This window comes from Geotrypetes seraphini, chromosome 10, assembly GCF_902459505.1.
Source record: "Geotrypetes seraphini chromosome 10, aGeoSer1.1, whole genome shotgun sequence".
NCBI lineage: Eukaryota > Metazoa > Chordata > Amphibia > Gymnophiona > Dermophiidae > Geotrypetes > Geotrypetes seraphini.
The window spans coordinates 132,997,127-133,020,374 of record NC_047093.1 but is presented as its reverse complement, the minus strand read 5'-3'; the positions used below and the strand labels follow the sequence as shown (position 1 = coordinate 133,020,374).

The window sequence follows — 23,248 nt, the reverse complement described above, 5'->3', positions numbered from 1 at the left end:
AACGGGGTAGTTGAAAAGCTTTGAGCATGCTCAGTTCCTTCCTCTACTTCGGCAGAGCTGCAAAGAACAGACAAGATTCAGAAGAGAAGCAGAAACTTTCTGTGTCCTGCAACTGGAAAGCCCTGGGAGACCCAGTTTTCTTCCTGCAGAGGGGGAGAGGAGGGATTATATCTGAGACTCAGGGATCAACCCAATCTTCTCATCTTTCTAGGAAGAGAGAAATCTCCAGCCTGAATCCATCGTAGCAGCTGCAGAATTCAGAGGGAAACAGGAAGGAAATGTCTGTCCTGGGTTCTGATCAGGTAATTAAAAAAATGTATTTAGTCTAATAAAAAGGTGTTTTCCTTGTCATCAACAGCAGATGAATCCAGAGACTAGTGGGATTACATCCACCAACCAGCAGGGAGAGATATAGCGCACTGAATTGATAGAGTGCATTGAACTGACCGCAGAGAGATAGAGCGCACATCCTCCTGGCCAATCAGTATACTCTGTCTCCAGCAGGTTGAGGATGGGTTTCTTACAGCTCCTGGATTCTGGAGTGGATTTCAGCCAGGCTTGGCTGCAGCTATCAGCACCAGTTTCCTAGATCTGAAAAATGGCTGCTATCGTTCTGGTTCTGGCTCCTGAGGATGGAAGGCTATTTGCTCCTGTTGCTTCGGCTTCAGTAGAGCCTAGGGGTGTTAGCCATACTGAGCTAACTTTAGGGGCAACACCTGGGCCCACCCAGGTCCCTTCCCCACTCTCCCAGCCGGTTGAAAGAAAAAGAAAAAGCTGATGTGGTCAGAAGGTCCTTTCCTATTAGAAGAAAAGCATGACCATGGGTGCCGGCACAGTTCCCTGTGTGCTGCAGCACTAACACCTCTCCCTTTGCCTTCCAGTAGTGCAGGAGCATGTGAGCACTTGGCTTAGGCCTCAGTAAAGAGACATGTTCCTGTGGCTTAGGCCTCAGTAGAGAGACATGTTCCTGTGGTTTAGGCCTCAGTAGAGAGAAATGTTCCTGTGGCTTAGGCCTCAGTACAGAGAAAGGTTCCTGGGGCTTTAGGCCTCAGTTGAGAAATGCTCCTGTGTATGTTATGGGGATTTTGGCCTCAGTGGAGAAATGCTCCTGTGCATGTTCTTGGGGTTTAGGCCTAAGTTGAGTTTTAGTCCTGGGGCTTTAGACTCAGATGTGAAATCTTCTTGTGGCTTAGGCCTCAGTTAAACAAACAAACAAACAAAAAAGATTCTGGTGGCTTAAGCCTAGAATGGGACATGGCCCTGTGGTGTAGGCTTCAGTGGAGGTTGATTTCTGGGGCTGGCCTTGGTTGAGAGCCTTTCCTGGTGCCTCAGAGGTAAGATCTTCCTGTGGCTTTAGGCCTCAGAGGTACGATCTTCTTGTGGTTTTAGACCTCAGAGATGAGATCTTCCTGTGGCTTTAGGCCTCAGTGGTGAGATATTCCTATGGCTTCGGCCTCAGTGGTGAGATATTCTTGTGGCTTAGGCCTCAGAGGTACGATATTCCTATGGCTTCGGCCTCATTGGTGAGATATTCCTGTGACTTAGGCCTCAGCAAGAAAAATATTCCTGCGGCTGAGGCCTCAGTTAACATGATAGTCCTGCAGCTTAAGGCTTCAAATAAGACGTGTTCTTTTGGATTGAGCCTCAGTAGAGGAAGATTCCTGTGGCTCAGTTGATGCCTCAGTTGAGAATTATTCCCATGGCTCAGTTGAGAATTATTCCAGTGGCCTAGGCCTCAGAGGTGAGTTCTTCCGGTGGCCTAGGCCTCAGAGGTGAGTTCTTCCGGTGGCCTAGGCCTCAGACGTGACGTCTGCCTGTAGCTGAGGCCACTGATGAGTAATATTCCTGTGCCTTAGTCCTCAGAGGTGAGTTCTTCCAGTGGCTTAGGCCTCAGAGGTGAGATCTTCCAGTGGCTTAGACCGCAGATGAGTGAGTTTCATGTGGCTTAGGCCTCAGTGAAGAAAATTTCCTGGTGTTTAGACCTCAGATGGGAAATGCTCCTGTGACTTGGTCCTCAGTTCAGCAATTTTCCTGTGGCTTAGGCCTCAGTTGAGTGATATTCCAGTTGCTCAGGCCTCAGTGGAAGAAGGATTCCTGGGGGCTCAGGCCTCAGGGCAAGAAGGTTTCCTGGGGCTTAGGCCTCAGGGCAAGAAAGATTCCTGGAGCTCAGGCCTCAGGTCAAGACATATTCCGGAGACACAGGCCTTAGATGAGAGAGGCTCCTGTGATATGGACCTCAGTTGAGAAATTCTCCTATGGCTCAGGCTTCGATTGAGGAATATTCCTGTGGCTCAGGCCGCAGTGGAAGGCCGATCCCTGTGGCGCAGGCTGCAGTGGAAGGCCGATCCCTGTGGCGCAGGCCACAGTGGAAGGCTGATTCCTGGGGCGCAGACCTCAGTGGAGAAAGATTCATGAGGAGTAGGCCTCAGCTGAGCTGCGCGATATGAGCTGTATGGTGCCTACCTTTGGGGGGGGCACCACCTGGGCTCCCAGGTCCCCTTTCCCCTCTCCCCTTGAAGGACTTGGATACTTCAGTTCCATAAGCTGACTTGGGCTATGGGCATGGAGTTACAGGGGTCGCTGTTCTCTTCAGGGAGGCACCGGTATGGGGAGTATTTTTCCTCCTTTCCTGCGTAGGGAAGCGGAAGCTGCTTCAGCTGTAGTAGCAGACACCCACGGGCTTGCAGTCAGGTCGGGCAGCAGCGAGCGGAAGGATGCCCTAAGGGCAGGCGCTCGAGGCCCTTCCCACGGATCGGGGGTCACTGCAGTTGCAGCTGACGTCGCCACCGCTATTAGTATTTCTACTCTCAGAGTAGGGACGCTGCTTCCAGCAGTACTGCCTTTGCCACTGCTAAGCGGCCGACCCTAGATGCTGCCACATGGACAGTGGGTTGGCCTTGGCTGGGGAGTCATTTCACATGTGGCCTGGTATACCATGCTTGGCCCCAGCTGGAAGGCAGTTAAGCTATGGCTAGGCTGATTGCAGGCTAGTTGATAGCTCTCCCTATTGCTCTGAGTTATTCTTTCCACACCTTCTGTGGAGGAATGGACTGGCGGTTGAATAAGCTACCTCAGTGTCTGAGGCTGTTACTGTTTCTCCTTGGGACAGGCACTTGTCACTTCATGGCCCGGGTACAGAGTAGTGTCTGGTTACAAGGGGATGCCTTGCCTCTCCTCTGGCATTATTCTTGACTGGGGTCAACAGTGTGGCCTCTGGTGTCCTAGGGACTTGGTACTTGAGATGGCTTCAGTCAGATGGGGAATCTTCATTTGTCATGAATCCAGGCTGGCTGTCCTAGAACCTTCCAAGGGAAGTAGGTCTGGTTTACGACGAGGCTCATGGGGTTTGCCATCAGCCAAGGACCGTTGCCAGACATGTTGGTTGCATTCCACAGGAGGTTATTTGAAGCCTGGTGATCGCATTAGCAGGCTGCTTTACACTCAAACTATTAATGGAGGGACACTGCAGCTGGGGTTTTCCGTAGCGTGGTGCTCTTAGGCAAGGATTGCTCCTGCTCACATGGGCTAGAGGAGTTACCCTCTGTATGTTCATAGGATACGTACTCCCTGGGTGTCGTATCTCCTTAGACATGTGCTGCAGGGCAGGTTTTCAGCTCACTTGTTTATTTCCCTCCCTACGTTTGGACTGCTTTTGTACATCCCACTAGTCTCTGGATTCATCTGCTGTTGATGACAAGAAAGGTAAAATTATGTCCTTATCTGATAATTTTCTTTCCTTTAGTCACAGCAGATGAATCCAGAGCCCCACCCTGGTGCGGGGTTTGTCGCTCTCAGGAGCAGTTTGGGCTTGCCTTTAAACCGAAGTTGCAGTCACGATTTTGATGTATCAATGATTCAGGTAGTGCATGGAATGGAAGAAGTTCCATAGAGGTCCTATGTCTCATATGTTTAATGCAGTTGATGTGTTTTATGTGATTTACTTTTATATGATTTATTTCAACTGCTTTGAGAAGACCTATACTGATTGGCCCGGAGGATGTGCATCTAAGATAAACTAAACTAAACTTTAGGTTTGTATACCGCGCCATCTCCGCAAGCGTGGAGCTCGGCACAGTTTACAGAGATTAGGATGGAAAAGAACTCCAATGAGGGTTATAGGATAGGATATAAGATATACCCAAGGTCAATTCAGTGAGCTCTATTTCCCCCCTGCTGGTTGGTGGACATAATCCCATTAGTTTCTGGATTCATCTGCTGTGACTAAAGGAAAGAAAATTATCAGGTAAGGACCTAATTTTACCTTCTTTTCTTTGTTTTGATTTCTCTCTCTTTTTTTGCCTTATATCAGAGAAGACATTCTTCTCTCTACCCTGTGCATCTCTTCCAGCTTTCCCTTCTCTTTTCTTGTTCATCTGGTTTTTAGAGGGAAGACTAACCTGTTGGAGGTAGATTACAGTACTCTGTATACAAATATTGGGATCCAACCCTAGGGGGTTTTGAGGTAGGAAAAGGGAGAGCTGCCTCTGTTATTTTACCCATGCATGGTCTCTTTAATAGATGGTAGGCTCAGGACTGGGATCCACTAGAGCAATTTTTCTCAACTTCTTCAAGCCAAGTACCTCCTAAGTCTATCTAACAAATATCAACTCAGTACCCCAACCATTGGCCGACCAAGCTCCACTCCAGACCCCATCCCCATTACTAATTGTAATGCAATTTCTTCCATTAATTTTTCATATTCACACAATATAAATAGTAGATAAAAATTCTGAAAACTGACACATTTCAATCACTAAATTAAAAATAAAATCTTTTTCCCTACCTTTGTTGGCTGGTGATTTTATTTTCTAATCATCTTTTCCCAGTATCTGGTTGCTCTTCCTTCTGTCTGTGCTCTTAACTGTGTTTCCAGGGCTTTCTTATCTATTGACTGTTTTTCTCTCCTTATTCAGTTTTTGCCCTGCATCCATCTTTGGCATTAAATTTTAATATCCAACTTTTTTCCATTTTTCTGCTTTCTTCTCAAAATCTATTTTTCCATGTCTTCCCTTCCCTTCCCATCTCTCTCTCTCTCCTTCCCTCCCTGTTTCCATGGTCTGACATCTCTCTCCTTCACTCCCTCCACCCCCAGTAGTCCAACATCTCTTTTCTTTCCTCCCTCATCTGACTTCTCACTCCTTCCTTTACCCCTTCCCACAGTCTGGCATTTCTCTCTACTACTACTACTACTACTATTATTATTATTAATTATTTCTAGAGACAGGTATGTACTGTTTCATTCAGATCTTTGTGGGGTGGGAAGGGGGTCGTGACCACTGGGGGAGTGTAGGGGGTCATCTTAATCCCTTCAGTAGTCATCTGATCAGTTGAATACCTTTTTGGCACTTAGAAGTCTAGCTCAGAATGCTAAAGTTCCATCCAGAACATTACCTAGGTGAGATTTTAATTACCCCTCTATTGAAAGATCAAAAAGGCCCTATTGACACTCCTAATAATTATAGACCAGTGGTCTCAAACTGGCGGCCCGGGGGCCACATGCGGCCCACCAGGTACTATTTTGCGGCCCACGATCTGTACTAGTGCTGCCCGCTCTTTGCAGCATCCTCCGGCTTCCCCCCTGGCCTCCCACTCTTACCTTCAGATAATTACCGCAGCCTGCAGAGAGGATTGCCAGTGCTGTAGCGATCCTTGTAGGCTGCCGTCATCCTCAGCAGCACGTTTCCTCTGCCGCGATCCTTCCCCTGATGTCAGAAGAGGGGGGCGGGACCGCAGCAGAGGGAACGTGCTGCGGAGGCCGATGGTAACCTGCAAGGAATGCTACAGCACTGGCGATCCTCTCTGCAGGCTATGGTAATTAGCAGAAACTAAGACTGGGAGGCCAGGGGGGAAGCCAGAGGATGCTGCAAAGAAAGGGGGAACATGCAGGCCTTTGTGGGGGGGGGGGAAGATTTATAAACTATAAAGAATTTTACCTCATGCAAAATTGTAATTTCTTTAATAAGACTTTAACTATTTTTTCTGCGGCCCTCCAAGTACCTACAAATCCAAATTGTGGCCCTGCGAAGGGTTTGAGTTTGAGAACACTGTTATAGACCCATTGCCTCAATTCCTCTGTACATCAAACTGATTGAAGGTCTTGTGACACAATACCTCTCCAATTACCTAGAAGACCACAATATACTACATTCTTCTCAATCAGGATTCAGAACAAATCATAGCACTGAAACTCTACTAGCTACTCTGCTTGACATTGCTCGACAGTACCTCAGCCAAGGACGTAAGATCCTTCTAATTCAACTAGATCTCTCCGCTGCCTTCGACCTTGTAGATCACTCTATTTTGCTGCAGATACTAGATGACATTGGGATTTCTGGCAAGGTCCATAACTGGTTCCAAGGTTTCCTTAAAAAAAGAACTTATAGAGTCAAACAAAAAGATCTTAAATCAGACCCATGGTCTAACCCTTGTGGAGTTCCTCAGGGGTCCCCTCTATCACCCATTTTATTTAATCTTTTTATATCCTCTCTGGGCACCACTTTAGAGAACCTAAACGTAACATCATTCAGTTACGCAGATGATATTATCATTCTCTTCCCTTATGATACCCAAGACTCATTAGGTCACCTGGAAACAATTCTGGAGGAAGTAGAAAAATAGATGACCAACCATAAATTGAAGTTAAATGCAGATAAAACCAAATTCCTTATGCTTGAAACAGACAAAAATCCATCCATAACTGAATTGGAATTCAAAACAATTAAGTATCCAATACAGGTCTCCCTTAAAATTTTGGGTGTATTCAAGTTTCAAGTTTATTAGGATTTTATATACCGCCTATCAAGGTTATCTAAGCGGTTTTTACAATCAGGTACTCAAGCACGTCCAAAGCTGCCTAAAGCCTGCATAGAGCACGCCTCCAATGCCCCCTTGAATTCTGGACATACAGTGGCCCGGACACCTCGCAAGACATCCAGAAAGACAGGCTTCGAAAATCGGCACTTGGATGTCCTGGCGATTAGGACATCCAAATGCTGATTTATGCCATATTTTGGACATCTTAATGTTTTGAAAATACCCCTAAACGTCTGCTACAGGAACATAAGGAAACTGTGGCTGACTGTGTCCTTGTCTGCTTTCCAGACATCCGTCACATTCAAGAATGTCGCTGCTTATTTCTTGGAGACGGAGTGGAACGTTCTGGAAGAATGGCAGAAAGAGCTGTACAAGAAGGTCATTAAGGAGATTCAAGACATCCTCATCTCACGAGGTAAATACACCTTCTTTATCATTTATCACAGGTACGTTATGGAATGGATGCTGTTATTTTGTCAGCCCTGGAATAATCCCAAGTTTTGGATCCCATGTTCATTTGAAATTTAGAACTTGGCTCTGATGCCATCCTATATCCAATAGGAGCCAATGTAAGAAGCCTATAGTTCAGCGGTTCCCAACCCAGTCCTAATAGCCCTAATGAATATACATGAGAGAGATTTGCATATAATGGAGCTGATAGGCATGCAAATCTGCCCCATGCATATTCATTAGGGCTATTTCAAAAACCTGACTGGCTGGTGGTCCTTTAGGACAGGGTTGTGAACTGCTGCTCTAGTTTTTCAACTTCAGTTGGAGTCTATCTTTCTTTTCTAAACTACAAAAATTTGGTGCAGAAGGCCAGGGGAAGGATTTACTTGTCAGATTTCTTGCCGAGAACTACAAAATCTGGGTAAGGCCATGACATGTCGGCTGCAGACTGGACAACTGTATAACCCCCTTCAGATGGTAACAGATGTCACCGAGATGATTAGCAGCTGTCTCGCTTCCGGTTCACCACACAATTGTTTCCCACGTATTCACCTTTATAGGACCCCCAGGGACCCCTGAAGAAGACTTTTTTGTAGAAACGCGGACTGTGTTGGGTCCTGTATCCCTAGCGGACTAGGTCCTTTAAGGCTCTTATGTGGATGATTTACTTTTATGTGGATGGAATTATTTTATGTGGATGATTTCAGTGTACTTTTGGAACTTTGATACTTTCAAATAAAGTCCATTTGGGAACATCGTCACTCCACAGAGTTTTTTTGGTTTTCTCCATCTAGGAAGGCCATGAAGAGAAATATCTGTACCAGCAAATTTTTAAGATTTCTTAATCAATTGGCAGTGGGATGAACACAGAGGATCTCTAATCAGAAAAGGAAGGGTATAATTGGAAGAACTGGGCAGACTTGAATAGTTTGTGTCCTGTATATGGTTATTTGGCTTAGGATGTGCTGGGGAGGGCTTTGATGGGAACGCCAATAATTTGGGAAGGTCTAGATAGGTTGGAGTGAGCTTCAACGGCAACTCCAGTAGCTGGAACCTAAGCACATTACTGGGCAGACATCTACGGTCTATGACCCAGAAATATCAACGAACAAAGACAACTGGATTTATAATGCATGTATCTATTGGGCAGACTGAATGGACCATTCAGGTCTTTGTCTTCTGTCATTTACTAAGTTACTAAGCTTTAAGCCAGCCCTGCACAAAATATAGCTCTCATTGCGGCCCGCGCCAGGGTGAACTCCTACTGTCTGCCCACCCACTTCCTAGTAAGTCTTCAGGCAGCTGCCACGTCTCTGAGCAAGCCTGCCCCGGAGCACTTTATTCTACTTCCAGGGCAGACTTGCGTTGCGTAGTGGCTGCCTGAAGACTTACAACAGTCACAAACTTCCTGCTACCGTCATGTATGCCGGGACTCCTGCCATCGCATATCTGCCGGGACTCCTGCCTTCCTCGTCTTCTCTCCCCACCCCTGGACCAGCAGTGGCAGCTCAGTGTGCTTTTAACTTCTCCACACAGCTGCCACTAGCATTAATTTACACACGGTTCCATCAGGCAGCCTCGGGGCCTTTGCTAGGCCGGCCCGTTTCGATGATGCGAGACGACATAGCAAAGGCCCTGAGGCTGCCTGATGGAACTGCGTCTAAACTAATGCTAGTGGCATCTGTGTGGCGAAGTTAAAAGTACACAGTGAGCAGGTACTAGGCTAGAGAGGAGAGGTATTGCTGGACTGGGGGAGGAGGGAAAGGGAAGGGAGGAGAGTTACTGCTGGACAGATGGAGGAAAAGGAAAGGCAGAAGAGGTGCTGCTGGCTTGGCAGAAGGGGAGAGAAAGGAAAGGTGCTATGCACTGGAGGGGAGGGTGAGATGGTGCATGGGGAGAGAGCATGTTGGGTTGGGGGGTGGGAAGGAGGGATGCCACTCAAGGGAAGAGGCAAGGACAGAGAGAGAAAGCGTGCAGGAGGCAGAAAGTGTTGGACTCATGGAGAGGGTGAGATGGATGGAGAGGACAGCAAGGAGGGAAGGAGAAATGTTACACTCATAGGAAGGGGGAGAGGGTAGAGAGTGAAAAGTTGAACTCATGGAGGGAGAGAGAGAGAGATGTTGGTTAGGACAGGGAAGGAGGACCGGAGGAGAAGCATGCAGGAGGAAGAGAGAAAGAAATGTTGGACTGGTAGAAAGAAATGTTAGACTGGGAGGGGGCACAGAAAGGAGGAAGGGAAGTGAGATGGACTGCAGGGGGTAGAAAGGAGGAAGGGAGAGAGAAATGTTACATTGTGGGGGGGGGGGGGAAGAGAGAATATTAAGTTAATGCCAAAGATGGACACAAGGCAGAAAGTGAAGATGGAGAGAAAAACAGTCAATGGACAAGAAGGCCCTGGAAACATAGTTAAAAGCACAGAAAAATAAAGTCAACAGACAACAAAGGTAGGGAAAATGATTTTATTTTCAATATAGTGATTGAAATGTGTCAGTTTTGAGAATTTATATCTGCTGTGTATATTGTATGTACTGTATATGAAAGATGAAAGGAAAAAGGGCAGAGCTTGGGTGAGTTTAGGGCGGAGCTTGGGAGGTCTGTGGATGTTGATGTGATGATGTCACACATGCACATGATGTCATCATGGCAACATCCGCGCACTTCTGGGTGCCTCGAGCCGTGGCCACGACCTGCTGCCCACGCTACATTTTCCGACTTCATTGCAGCCCCGGATCATTTTTGAGTTGTGCAGGTCTGCTTTAAGCTTTGACAGGCATACACTCAAATTTCAATATATACTGTATATATATGCCTACAGATATATACCTATCTATGTATATATTGAAATATATACATAGATATAGAAGCCAAACAAATTTTGGTTACAGTGCCAAAACTGGCCCCAAATTCTTTTTTCTGTCTGTTTTTGGTTGAAACTTTGTGTTTTTGGTGGAAGCTGGAAATTTGTGCTTCATCCTGTTTGTTTCCCTCCCCTCTAAATAGGAGTTGCCTTTACTCCCTTCCCACTTGTAGGTTCCCCCCTTGGGCCTATTTTACAATCCTTGGCAGTCTGTGGGTGCTCTCGAAATTGCCACAGAGACACACGGAAATAGATGGGATTCTACAAATATAATGTAAATATCATTTTCCTATTTCTTATTAACAGGTTATTTAATCGTTAATCCTGATGTTATATTCAGGATTAAAAAAGAAGATGAGAAATATATTGCACAACACGGTGAATTGGAGGGAAAAGGGAACCCGAATGAGCCCACCAAGAGTAAGCAAGCTTTGCATTTTCAGAGCACCAGGTTGACATTATGTAAGCTTTATGTAAGCTTAGAGTGCGCTAATGGAAGAGGTACATGCTAAGTCCTTAGAAGCCCACTTTATATGTATGGGCTTCTTAGTATTTAGCATGCGCTAATTCCACTAGCATGCACTAAGCTTTAGTAAAAGGCCCAAAACAGACTTAAAATTTATTTCCTAATTTATTGTTATCAGATTCTTGGTGAATCCGAGACGTGTTTTCTTTTAACAGTGTTTCCGATTGTAACATCCGTTTTCTCGCTGAGCGTTAAACAAGAGGAGGATCTCCCCTTCATAGATCCTCCTGAATCAGAGGCATCTGAACAGACTCATCTTTCTGTACCGAGTAAGTATCAAATTCCTTCTGCACAGCTTTACTAAGGTCAGCCGAGACCATCGAGGAACTTGGTGGTGGTGAGAGGCCATCATCCTCTTCTCCTTCCAAATTTCCAAGTTGATTGAAAACTTACTATACCACTGTCCATGGAAATCTTGAAAATCTGACTGGCTTGTGGCCCTCAAGGACCACCACCCCTGCTGTAGATCACAAATCAATCTGTGTAAAAACAAACAAACTTCTGATGAACAAAGCTGTTTGTACCTCTTGAGGAAAGGAGTTGCCCACTTCAGTAGTAAGATAATCAGGCTCTTGGGTGACCTTTTTTAAACCTATTGTACTGTCTTCATCCCATATCAGGCTCCCACAACATCAAACCTGATATTTTAATCCGATTTGAGCAAGAGGTATTCAGGACTCAACCTCCGGGATCTGAGGAAAGAGGAAATCGGACCACCACAAACTCATGTGAGGAACTGCAGGAAACAGGTGATGGAGCTTGAATTAAAACTAGTGATGACATGATACAAACTTTTCCTATAACAAAAACTCCTCCTCTGGATCTGGCACAATGAGACCGAGGTGTTACCATCACAGTCCCTCCTTTAACCTTTGTTGGGAGGATTACGTGTGTGTTCTATTTCATTTCCCTTATTTTTACTTTTCTCCTTTCATTGTCAGGTCTGTTTTTCTTATTTTCTTTTCTTTTTTTTTTTTTGTGGGGGGGGGGGGGTTATACCTTCTCTTTTTCTTATTCTCCCTCACCATTTCCAATGTTTTTCTCCTTTCTCTTCCTCGTCTTTCAACACCTATCATCTCTCATCCTATTTGTGTCGAGTGTCCTGGTTCATTTTCAGAGCAACAAAGGCCCTGATTCACTAAAGTCAGTGATCGTCGCTAAACCTGTTTTCCCAGGTTTAGCGACAATCACTGCCCACCCACCCGATTCACTAAATGGCCCACCACGTATTTTCCAGTCCGATCCGACCCAACCCAAGCAAATGAGTAAAACCCCATGCAAAATAGCCAAGCAATTGATTCACTAACATTTGCTTGGCTATTTTGCACAGGGTTTTACTATCCTAAAACCTGACTGCTGTAGGCAGGTCTGCTGGTTTTTGGACAGGTCTGCCTGGTGTTTTTTCATTCTTTTTTTTCCATGGCACAGATATTTTGCGTGTATTACACATGCAAAATATCTGTCTCATTAAAAAAATGAATAAAAACAGGCAGACCTGTTAAAATACTGCCCCCCCCCCCCCCGGTGAACCACAAATGGCAGGAGGAATGCCCACTCCCACCTGCCACCGGACACCTCTGCCCCGTACCTTTTAGTTGGGAGCAAGAGGGGTGCTAGTCCCTCCTGCTCCTCCGGCCTCCTGTGCAATGCGGGCCTGAGGCCCTGCCCCGGTGCATCATGTGATGCATGGGGAGGGGCCTAAGGCCCTGATTGGCTCAGCCGCCTCGGGCTCCTCCCTTGGGACTCCCTTAGGGGAACACCACAAAGGGCTCTCCAAGATTTTGAATTAGATTCTTCCATATTAACTGAGTAAGAACGGGAGGATAGGAATTTATCGAACCAGTCCAAAATAGTCTGATCAAGGCCGAGGTCTGAGAGCAGGTAATGCAGAATATTATGACTGACTACGTCAAAAGCTGCAGTTTCTTACAAGATTGTAACTGCTGGATCTTAGAAAGGAGAGAGACCAAAAGGGTTTCTGTGCTGAAATTCAGGCGGAACCCATGCTGGAAAGGTAAAAGGATGGAAAACTTCTCCAGGTAACTTGAGAGTTAGCTGACAATAATTGATTCCATAAGTTTAGTTAGAAAAGGTATATTTGCAATCAGTCTATAGTGGGAAGTGACAGTTGGGTCAAGGTCTGGTTTTTTCAAGAGAGGGATAAAGCTAATTAGACCCATGTCATATCAGAAATACCCTGTTTCTAAAGCATAGTTTAGTAATATAGTCAGCCAATTGATTGCTTGAGATGGAATATTAGCAAAAAGATAAGAGGGAATTGGATCAAGGGTGCATTTACATCGAATCAATTCTGCGCATAGTTTTGAAACTTGGGACTCAGATACCAAGTCAAATGAGTGCCGGAAACGATCTGCTGGCATCAGCATTAAACTAACCTTGAAGTCTGAGAAGAGACCAAAGTCCACTGTAGAGAAAGAATTCCTAATGGTAACGATTTTATCTTCCAAAAAAGAAGCAAGAGGATTTGCAGAAGGTGGTAAAACCTGAAGAGATTTATGGTCATGACTTGTTAATGTACGCCAAAGTCTAAACAGAGTACCACTTTGGAGATTTAGAATTGGCGATTTTACCGCCATAGTAGCATCTTATAACGAGCCTCCAATTAAGTTTATCTAAGTCTAAATTAGATTTCTTCCATTTACGCTCAAGTTTCCTTCATGCTTGCTTGAGTTCTCTATGAGATGGTGTAAACCAGGGAGAATTTCTAACATGAGTAATGGATTTGGTAATAAGAGGAGCGAGTGTTAGATTGGAAATTGTTCTCCAGTTAACCCAGCTACCATCTACTGGGTCTTCTCTTGGAGAGCAAGGTAACGACTTTAGTGTTCGTGTCCAAAATAGGTCTGACCTAATTTTCTTTCTAAAAGTTACAGTTCTTTTGTGCTGAACTTTTTCTGGTATATGAGACATGAAGATGAGTCATGTAAATTCACCAAGGTAATGGTCCGACCAAGGGACTCTCTGCCAGCGTATATGGTCGATAGCAGAGCTCTGGGAGGTAAGATCCATGAAGGTGAGAATGTCGAGAGAGTGCCCTTTCTCGTGAGTGGGTGTCATTTGAGGCAAGGGTAAATCCAAAGAACGAAGCAGGGAAATGAAATCAAGAATATCCTTATCATTTGTATCCTCGAGATGCAAGTTGATGTCACCTAGTACAAGTAGCCTTTGAACTTTTACTGAAGAATTAGCAATACTTTCAGTAACAGGAGAACTTGATTTATTCCATGGGACTGGCGGGCGATATAAAAGAAGGATACCCACAGGATGATAAGACAATTTGTCCTTGACAGATACCAAGAGATATTCCAATTCTGGGAGGCTGGCCTTATCAACTAATTGCACATTGGAAAAAAGATTTATAAATCAATGCTAGCCCAACCTCTCTTTTATCATTTCTAAAGCCATTCGGGCAAAGTTCACTCTGAGAAAATGTTTCTTCCTGGGAAATCCGAGACTCAGTAATACACATTAGACCAGAATCTGAGTCATCTAATAGGTCCCGAATAATCTGCCACTTATTGCAAACAGATCTTGTTTTAAATGGTCTAAGTCAGTGTTCTTCAACCACCGGTCCATGGACCAGTGCCGTTCCACAGAAATTTCCTGCCGGTCCACAGGGCCAGCACGTGCATCAGACCCAAAACAGTGTTATTCAACTGCCGGTCCACAGTGCGATCGATGTGGTGTTACCTTCCTCGCTGATTCAGTGCACAAAGCCACGGGCAGTGGCTCCTACGGGCATCCTGTGCCTGAACCGGAAGCCTTCTCTCTGACGTTGCAACGTCAGAGGGAAAGCTTCCAGATGAGGCACGGGACATGCAAGGTGCAATTAGTACTATTATGGGGGCGGGGTCTGGGGTGGAGATTGGGTAGAGATGGGCGGGGTCTGGCCCATGACTTAGCTCCATATTCTTCAACCGCCAGTCCACGGACCGATGCCGGTCCACAGAATAATTCTTTTATTTCTGCCGATCCATAGGTGTAAAAAGGTTGAAAAACACTGGTCTAAGTCACAACGTCCAAGTTCCGTCTAGGCTCTGTTGTAAAACCTTCGGTTATACATGCTGTACAACTAAGTCTAAGCCTGCCCACGTCCCGCCCAAATCCCGCCCTCGACACTCCTGAAATGCCCCGTTTAGCTATGGCTGTTCAGCGGCACTATGAAGGCCTAGGTCGTTTAGAAATACATCCAAAACCCGGTTTGATTATCGGCACTTGAACATCTTTCGTTTATGATCATCCAAGTGCTGACTTAGGCCGGTTTTTGGACGTTTTTCTCTTTCGATTATGAGCCCCATAGTTTATAAAGTAGACTTAAAATTTAAATGACTTTAAATATTTCTTTAGGGATATTTGCTTACAAGTATATACAGTACAGTATGTCTTACTCAATAGCTATATAATTTATATATATACTTTTCATTTTTATCCACAGATGCTGGATTTGAGAATACGATAATAAGATTGTGTGATAAACAGCAAAAGGAGGAATGGAAACACAAAAACCATTCCAGAGACAACCCAGATCTCTCAGCTGATAGTGTGGGGAGTATTAGACCACCTAGCATGAAAGAAAATGCATCAAAAAGAGAGAGCTTGGATATATGTACTGAACATAAGAGAAATTCAACCAATTGTGCAAATCTCAGACAAAGCCAGAGAATCAGAGGGGAGAGACTTTGTCACAGCATTACATGTGAGGATGTGTTCACTGAGAAGTCAAACCTGCCAGGACAAAATACATATCACAGACATGACAAGCTGTCCCAGTGTATGGAGTGTGAAAAATCATTTGCGTATAAATCACAACTTATAACTCATCAAAATGTTTCGGAAGAAAGAAAACCATTAGAATGTTCTGTACATGATAAAAATGTCACTCAGGTATTTGAACTGAGAAGATATGGATTAAACAGCATTAGTGAAAAAAAGGGGCATCAAATAAATCTCAGGAGAGGAAAGTTATTTAAATGTGATATAAGCTTCAAACGAAAATATCATTTCAGAAAACACGAAAGAATTCACACTGGAGGAAAACAATATCAATGTTCTGAATGTGGGAAAAGCTTCAGTCAACAAAATAACCTCATAACTCACGAAAGAATCCACACTGGAGAAAAACCATATAAATGTTCTGAATGTGGGAAAAGCTTCAAATACAAATGTAATCTCAGAACTCATGAAAGAATCCACACTGGAGAAAAACCATATAAATGTTCTGAATGTGGGAAAAGCTTCAGTCAACAAAATAGCCTCATAAGTCATGAAAGAATCCACACTGGAGAAAAACCATATAAATGTTCTAAATGTGGGAAAAGCTTCAAATACAAATGTAATCTCAGAACTCATGAAAGAATCCACACTGGAGAAAAACCATATAAATGTTCTGAATGTGGGAAAAGCTTCAGTCAACAAAATAACCTCATAAGTCATGAAAGAATCCACACTGGAGAAAAACCATATAAGTGTTCTGAATGTGGGAAAAGCTTCAAACACAAAAGTAATCTCAGAACTCACAAGAGAATCCACACTGGAGAAAAACCATATAAATGTTCTGAATGTGGGAAAAGCTTCAAATACAAAAGTAATCTCAGAACTCACAAGAGAATCCACACTGGAGAAAAATCATATAAATGTTCTGAATGTGGGAAAAGCTTCAAATACAAAAGTAATCTCAGAACTCACAAGAGAATCCACACTGGAGAAAAACCATATAAATGTTCTGAATGTGGGAAAAGCTTCAGTCAACAAAATAACCTCATAACTCACGAAAGAATCCACACTGGAGAAAAACCATATAAATGTTCTGAATGTGGGAAAAGCTTCAAATACAAATGTAATCTCAGAACTCATGAAAGAATCCACACTGGAGAAAAACCATATAAATGTTCTGAATGTGGGAAAAGCTTCAGTCAACAAAATAGCCTCATAAGTCATGAAAGAATCCACACTGGAGAAAAACCATATAAGTGTTCTGAATGTGGGAAAAGCTTCAGTCAACATAATAGCCTCATAACTCATGAAAGCATCCACACTGGAGAAAAACCATGTAAATGTTCTGAATGTGGTGAAAGCTACGCACACATAAGTAGCCTCAGAAATCATGAAAAAATCCACACTGGAGAAAGCCCTTATAAATGTTCTGAATGTGAGAAAGTCTTCAACTATAAAGGTAACCTCATAACTCATGAAAGAACACACACTGGAGAAAAACCATATAAATGTTCTGATTGTGGTGAAAGCTATGCACACATAAGTAGCCTCAGAAATCATGAAAGAATCCACACTGGAGAAAGCCCTTATAAATGTTCTGAATGTGGGAAAGTCTTCAACCATAAAGGTAACCTCATAACTCACCAAAGAATGCACACTGGAGAAAAACCATATAAATGTTCTGATTGTGGTGAAAGCTATGCACACATAAGTAGCCTCAGAAATCATGAAAGAATCCACACTGGAGAAAGCCCTTATAAATGTTCTGAATGTGGGAAAGTCTTCAACCATAAAGGTAACCTCATAACTCACCAAAGAATGCACACTGGAGAAAAACCATATAAATGTTCTGAATGTGGTGAAAGCTATGCACACATAAGTAGCCTCAGAAATCATGAAAGAATCCACACTGGAGAAAGCCCTTATAAATGTTCTAAATGTGGGAAAGTCTTCAACCATAAAGGTAACTTCATAACTCATGAAAGAACGCACACTGGAGATAAACCATATAAATGTTCTGAATGTGGTAAAAGCTACGCACATATACGTAGCCTCAGAAGTCATGAAAGAATCCACACTGGAGAAAGCCCAAATAAATGTTCTGAATGTGGTGAAAGCTATGCACTCATTAGTAGCCTTAGAATTCATGAAAGAATCCATACTGGAGAAAAACTATATAAATGTTCTGAATGTGATAGAAGCTATGCACAAATACGTAGCCTCAGAAATCATGAAAGAATCCACACTAGAGAAAGCCCATATAAATGTTCTGAATGTGGTGAAAGCTATGCACGCATAAGTAGCCTCAGAATTCATGAAAGAATCCATACTGGAGAAAAACCATATAAGTGTTCTGAATGTGGTAAAAGTTTCACTCAAAAAAGTAGCCTCATAATTCATGAAAGAATCCACACTGGAGAAAAGCCATATAAATGTTCTGAATGTGGTAAAAGCTTCAAACACAAAAGTAATCTCAGAACTCATGAAAGAATTCACAATGGAGAAAAACCATATACATGTTCTGAATGTGGGAAAAACTTCAAACGAAAAAATGATATCAGAAGTCACAGAAAAATTCACACTGAAGAAAAACCATATATATGTTCTGAATGTGGCAAAAACTTCAAACACAAAAGTAATCTCAGAACTCATGAAATAATTCACACTGGAGAAAAAGCATATACATGTTCTGAATGTGGTAAAGGCTTCAACCAAAAAAGTTACCTCAGACAGCATGAAAGAAATCACACTGAAGAAAACCCATATAATCTAATCTAGTATTTATGAGTTGCTCTATATCTGAAAAGCTTCAAGGAAACATACAAGTCTAAGGAAATACAACTCTAGGAACATAAGAGGGAATAACCAAGAGGAGAGTTAGAAGAGAAGAGGCAGAAGCTCTATAACATTTTGTTATATATGCAATGATAACCTCATACTTCACACATTTTATCTATTGTCAATGGAGTGTATTGTCCCAAAGAGGCGCACTTTTAATTTCTTCCTAAATTTAAGGTAATCACATTCATCTTTGATGGTTGTTGGGAGGTCGTTCCAGTTCTTTGCACCGATGTAGGTGAAGAGTGTATTAAATATGCATTTGTATTTGATTCCTTTTGGTGAAGGGAGGATCAGCTGGAGTCTTAATGTTTCTCGCTGAGATGGACCAAGAATTGACGAAGAGGTTTATGAAAGGTTCTGAGGAGCTTGCATATAGTATATGGTGCATGATACTTTGAAGTTGATATGTGCAGAGATGGGCAGCCAGTGTAAGTTTTTGTAGTAAGGAGAGATGGAGTCGAATTTTCTTAATTTGCAGATAAGTCATATTGCCGTGTTTGGGATTTGCTGTAGTTTGTGCAGGAGGGTGGAGCTTATGCCAACATAAGAGGGAATTACAGTAGTCCAACTGGGACAATATCAACATCTGTGTTAGGATCGCAAAGTGGTATTGGTGGAAGTAAGGTCTGATTAGCCTGAGTTTTCTCATCCAGTAGAAGGTGGGGTTTTTTTCAGTTTGGAGATTTGGGGCTCATAGGAAAGGGTAGAGTCTAGTGTGATTCCTAGGACTTTGGAAGTATTGTCAATGTTCAGTTTGGTTCCTGATGGCAAGGTGTCAGATGAGAGGGCTGTTTGTTGAGAACTGTGAAACCATAGTATTTTGGTCTTCATAGGGTTAAGTTTGAGTTTGTTGAGAGTGGCCCATGTGTATATTTTCAAGGGGTTGTCATTGGAGCGGTTTTCTGTTGGGATGAGCAGGATATCGTCAGCATATGACAGCAAGCATTTGACGTTAGTGAAGGGCATGTTGCCGAGAGAGCTCGTGAATATATTGTAGAATAATGGGGATCGTGGAGAACCTTGAGGCACACCACGGAAAGCTTGCCAGTTACTTGAGAAGACCTCATCTTTCCAGACTAGGTAGGTTCTATTTTGCAAGAATTCTTTGAACCAACTGAGTGCCGGTGACTCCAATGTTGTTAAGTTTTGTTAGGAGTACATGATGATTAACGGAATCAAATGCAGCAGAGATATCGAACTAGAGCAGTATTGCTTAGTACTTGTTTGATTTTAGTGGTTAAGGTAACTAGGAGTAGCTCTGTACTGTGGTGCAGGCAGAATCTGAATTTTGTGGGTTGAAGGCAATTATGTTTTTCTATGTAGGCTGAGAATTGTTTACAGACGTGGGTTTCCATTAGCTTTGTTAGTATAGGAATGCCTGCTATTGGCCTATAGATGGAGGGGGTCTGATGAGTCAGCGTTTATGTTTTGGGGACTAGGTGTGAGGGCAATTTGGCCCATTCGGGAAGGGAGTTGGCTATGTTGAAGTAGGTTGTTTAGGAGGTTGGTGATCCAAGTGATGATGTGATCAAGGGCAGTGGCTAACAGCCAGTTAAGGCAGTTATCAAGGGCACGGCTGCGGGATGAAATTTTTTTTAGGAGTTTGGCAGTGGTGGAGTTTTCTAAAGGTTATAGTTTGTTCCAGGCTTGGTCAGCATTGTAGGGCTCTGCAGTTACCTGTGGGGATGTGTACTTTGGTGCTGCCACAATGGTCGTACTTTCAACTTCTGATTGTACCGTTTTATTTTGTTAAGGAAGTAATTGGCTAGGGTCTGGGCCTCCGGCTGTGAAGTTTTTTCAGAGAGGCCTAATTCCGGAGCTGTGGCCACGTTGCACATTAGTTGAGCTTTTGGATACTGAAGTTGTTGTTTTCTATTTCATGAGCGTAATAGGTTTTATGGAGGACTGAATTCAGACTAAAGCTAAACTCAGAGAAAACAAAATTTTTTATAGCTTCGCCAAACCTGCTTGACACTAAAGCATCAATGTGCATCAATATCCTTAGCTATCCTATTCAACCTACTATGAAGGTATTGGGAGTAACACTGGACCAGAGCCTGACCAGGTGGACTCCTTGGTTAGAAAAGTTTTCTCACCCTCTGGAAGCTTCGGTCCATTAGAGCATATTTTGATGTCTCATCATTTAGAATTCTGGTACAATCCCTTATACTGAGTCAACTCGATTATTGTAACATCGCCTGAAGTCATACTACCGTTGAGACCTCACCTGGAGTACTGTGTCCAGTTTTGGAGGCCACATTATCAAAAGGATGTGAAGAGAATGGAGTCGATCCAGAGAATGGCCACTAGGATGGTCTCAGGACTTAAGAACATCCCATATGAAGAACGTCTGACCAGATTGCGCTTATATCGTCTCGAGGAGCGCAGAGAAAGGGGGGACATAATAGAGACATTCAAATACATCACGGGTCGCATTGAAGTGGAGGAAGATATATTTTTTCTTACGGGTCCCACTGCAACAAGAGGGCATCCGCTAAAACTTAAGGGGAGAAGATTTCATAGTGACACCAGGAAGTACTTCTTCACCGAGCGAGTGATTGATCGATGGAATAAACTTCCACGCCAGGTGGTCAAGGCTAGTATCGTGTTCGACTTCAAAAATCGATGGGACAAACAGGTGGGGGTGCTACAGGGTTATGCATAAAAGATGAGTAATCCAGGGAAGGAGGGGGTCTTGAGTGGGCAGACTTGTTGGGCCGCCGTCATACTCTATGTTTCTCTATGTTACTTGTCACTTTCCCAGAAGAATATGTGGTGATTGCAACTGGTACAAAATACAGCGGTTAGGCTACTTTGTGGACTGAAGAAGTTCAATCATGTAACACCTTCCTACCGACTTCCACACTGGCTGCCGATGGAGGCACGTGTGAAATTCAAGTTTGGTTGTTTTTGCTTTAAGGTACTTTATGGCTTAGCCCCTAAATACAGTGGTGCCTCGCATAACGACCGCCTCGCACAGCGAACGCTGCGCACAATGAACTTCTTGTCTTGATCCGTACAACGGATTTCGTTTCACACAACGAAGTCGCCCGAGCTGCATCGCTTAACTGGCGCTACATATTTTAAACCTCCCCCCGCCGCCACCGCATAGTTTTAAACCTCCCCCCGCCGCCACCGCATAGTTTTAAACCTCCCCCCCCGCCGCCTGGGCCTGCGCTGATCTCTGAATGGCTGCAGTCAGCTCTCGCGGGACTCACAAGAACTAACTGCAGCCAGCTCTCGCGGGACTCACAAGAACTAACTGCAGCCATTCGGAGATCGGCATGGGCCCACACAGGCGTGCAGAGGAATTGCTCCTGATCTCTGCGCTTCTGGCCTGTACGCCACTGGCTGGGAAAGATGGGAGGAATTAAAAAAGGTACTGGGGAGTATGTGGGGGGTGATTATAATACACAGCAAGGATCAACAAAACCCCTGTCTCCCCTCCCCTTCACATATATCCCCTCTGTATCATGCTAACAGCTCTAACAAGGTAAATTTATCTTTTTTTATGTCATCTTAGCATATTTTATGCTACAGAACGAATTATTTTTTTTTACATGTATTGTTATGGGAAAACGCGTTTCACATAACGAACTTTTCGCATAACAAACTTGCTCCTGGAACGAATTAAGTTCGTTGTGTGAGGCACCACTGTATATAACAGACCTTTTCTCTTTCACAACCAACAGGCACAAGTGAAGCTCACATCCGAGCTTTGTATCTCCACCGGTTAGAGGTTGTAAATTTAAAAGTCATCACCAACATCTTCTCTCACATCAAGCAGCATTATGGGGTAAAGATCTGGAACAACTGCTCATGCCTACTACTTATAGGGAATTCCGGAAACGCCTAAAAACACATCTGTTCCTGAAGTACTTAGGTAACTGACCTATACAATCTTAGTCCTCAACAAATGATCTTTAGAACTGTTAATCACTAACTCTAAACTTTGTTAATTCCACTCAATCTATAGCATCTTTTAATTATTGTGAACCGCATAGAACTTCACGGTCCTGCGGTATATAAATTGTTATTATTATTATTATTGGCATCTGCAATGTTGGACTTGTATTTGTTGATTGCAGATCGCCATGCAGTTTTGTGTTTAAGTAGTTTGCTTTTCCTCCACTGCCTTTCGAGTTTACGACAGGCTTGTTTTTCTGTTTTTAGTTTATCCATGAACCAAGGAGAGCTTGTTGTGGTTCGTGTTTTGCAATAGTTTATGGGGGCTAGAGAATTCAGTGGGTGGTCGATTGCATTATTCTAGTCAGTTAGTATTGTGCTGGCATTGGTTGGAGTTGTGTTTAAGAATTCAGAAATTCCATGCCAGAATTGGGAGGGATTGATTTTTCCCCTTGTTAATTTTTGGGTAGGTCGTCTAGTTGTTGAGTTGCCCATATGTAGGTTTAGTTTGAAGGATAATAAATGGTGGTTTGACCAGGGGACAGGGGGGCCAGTCAGTATCTGAGATGTTGGGGGGAGGGGGGGCTGGATGCGATGAAGTCTAGGGTGTGTCCTTTTTCATGTGTGGGACCTGAGGGTTTTAGTGCTAAGTGGGTTTCATCAAGGAATCTTTTTAATCTGTATGTTTTACTATTGTATTGTAGTTCAAGTGGTAAGTTTATGTCACCTACGATATAAATGTTCTGAAATTGGTAAAAGCTTCAAACAAATAAGTTTCTAATGTAATGTGCAGGTACCGTATTTTAATTTATTCACTTAAGTTTGATTCATTCACAATCTCAGTTTTCATATCGTCGGTGACAACTGTCACAACTGTAAATTCCAAGAATCTTCAACATCGGCCAGCCCAGTTGGATGTGAAATTTTGTTGTGAATCGCGTCCCTGCCTACTTTGCATGCGTTTCCTCTCATTTGCATGCACGGATTGAAAGCGGATCGCAGGAGAGGGAAATGAATCAGGCTGGAGAGAAATTTGCTCGGTACACGATTGGTTTGCTTTGTGAATCTAGGCCTTTAACTGATACTGAAGAGTACTTTAACACTATGGAATAAGATACTGG

At 43.6% G+C, this 23,248-nt stretch overlaps 1 protein-coding gene across 5 annotated transcripts in view; it reads left to right on the top strand.

Moving 5' to 3' along the window:
• The window catches only part of LOC117367622 (zinc finger protein 665-like), a 110,704-nt gene extending 90,459 nt beyond the window's left edge, over window positions 1–20,245 (top strand). For 2 of the 5 annotated variants that reach the window (XM_033960360.1, XM_033960358.1), the window contains exons 4-6: window positions 10,802–10,915; window positions 11,267–11,395; window positions 15,103–20,245. In XM_033960360.1, the coding sequence (XP_033816251.1) occupies window positions 10,802–10,915; window positions 11,267–11,395; window positions 15,103–18,158 (3,299 nt within the window). In that variant the 3' untranslated portion in view covers window positions 18,159–20,245. Of the gene's footprint in view, window positions 1–63; window positions 303–7,101; window positions 7,229–10,426; window positions 10,541–10,801; window positions 10,916–11,266; window positions 11,396–15,102 lie in introns of those variants that run through there. The other 3 variants (XM_033960359.1, XM_033960361.1, XM_033960362.1) reach the window with 3 other exon arrangements.
• Window positions 20,246–23,248: the final 3,003 nt, after the last annotated feature.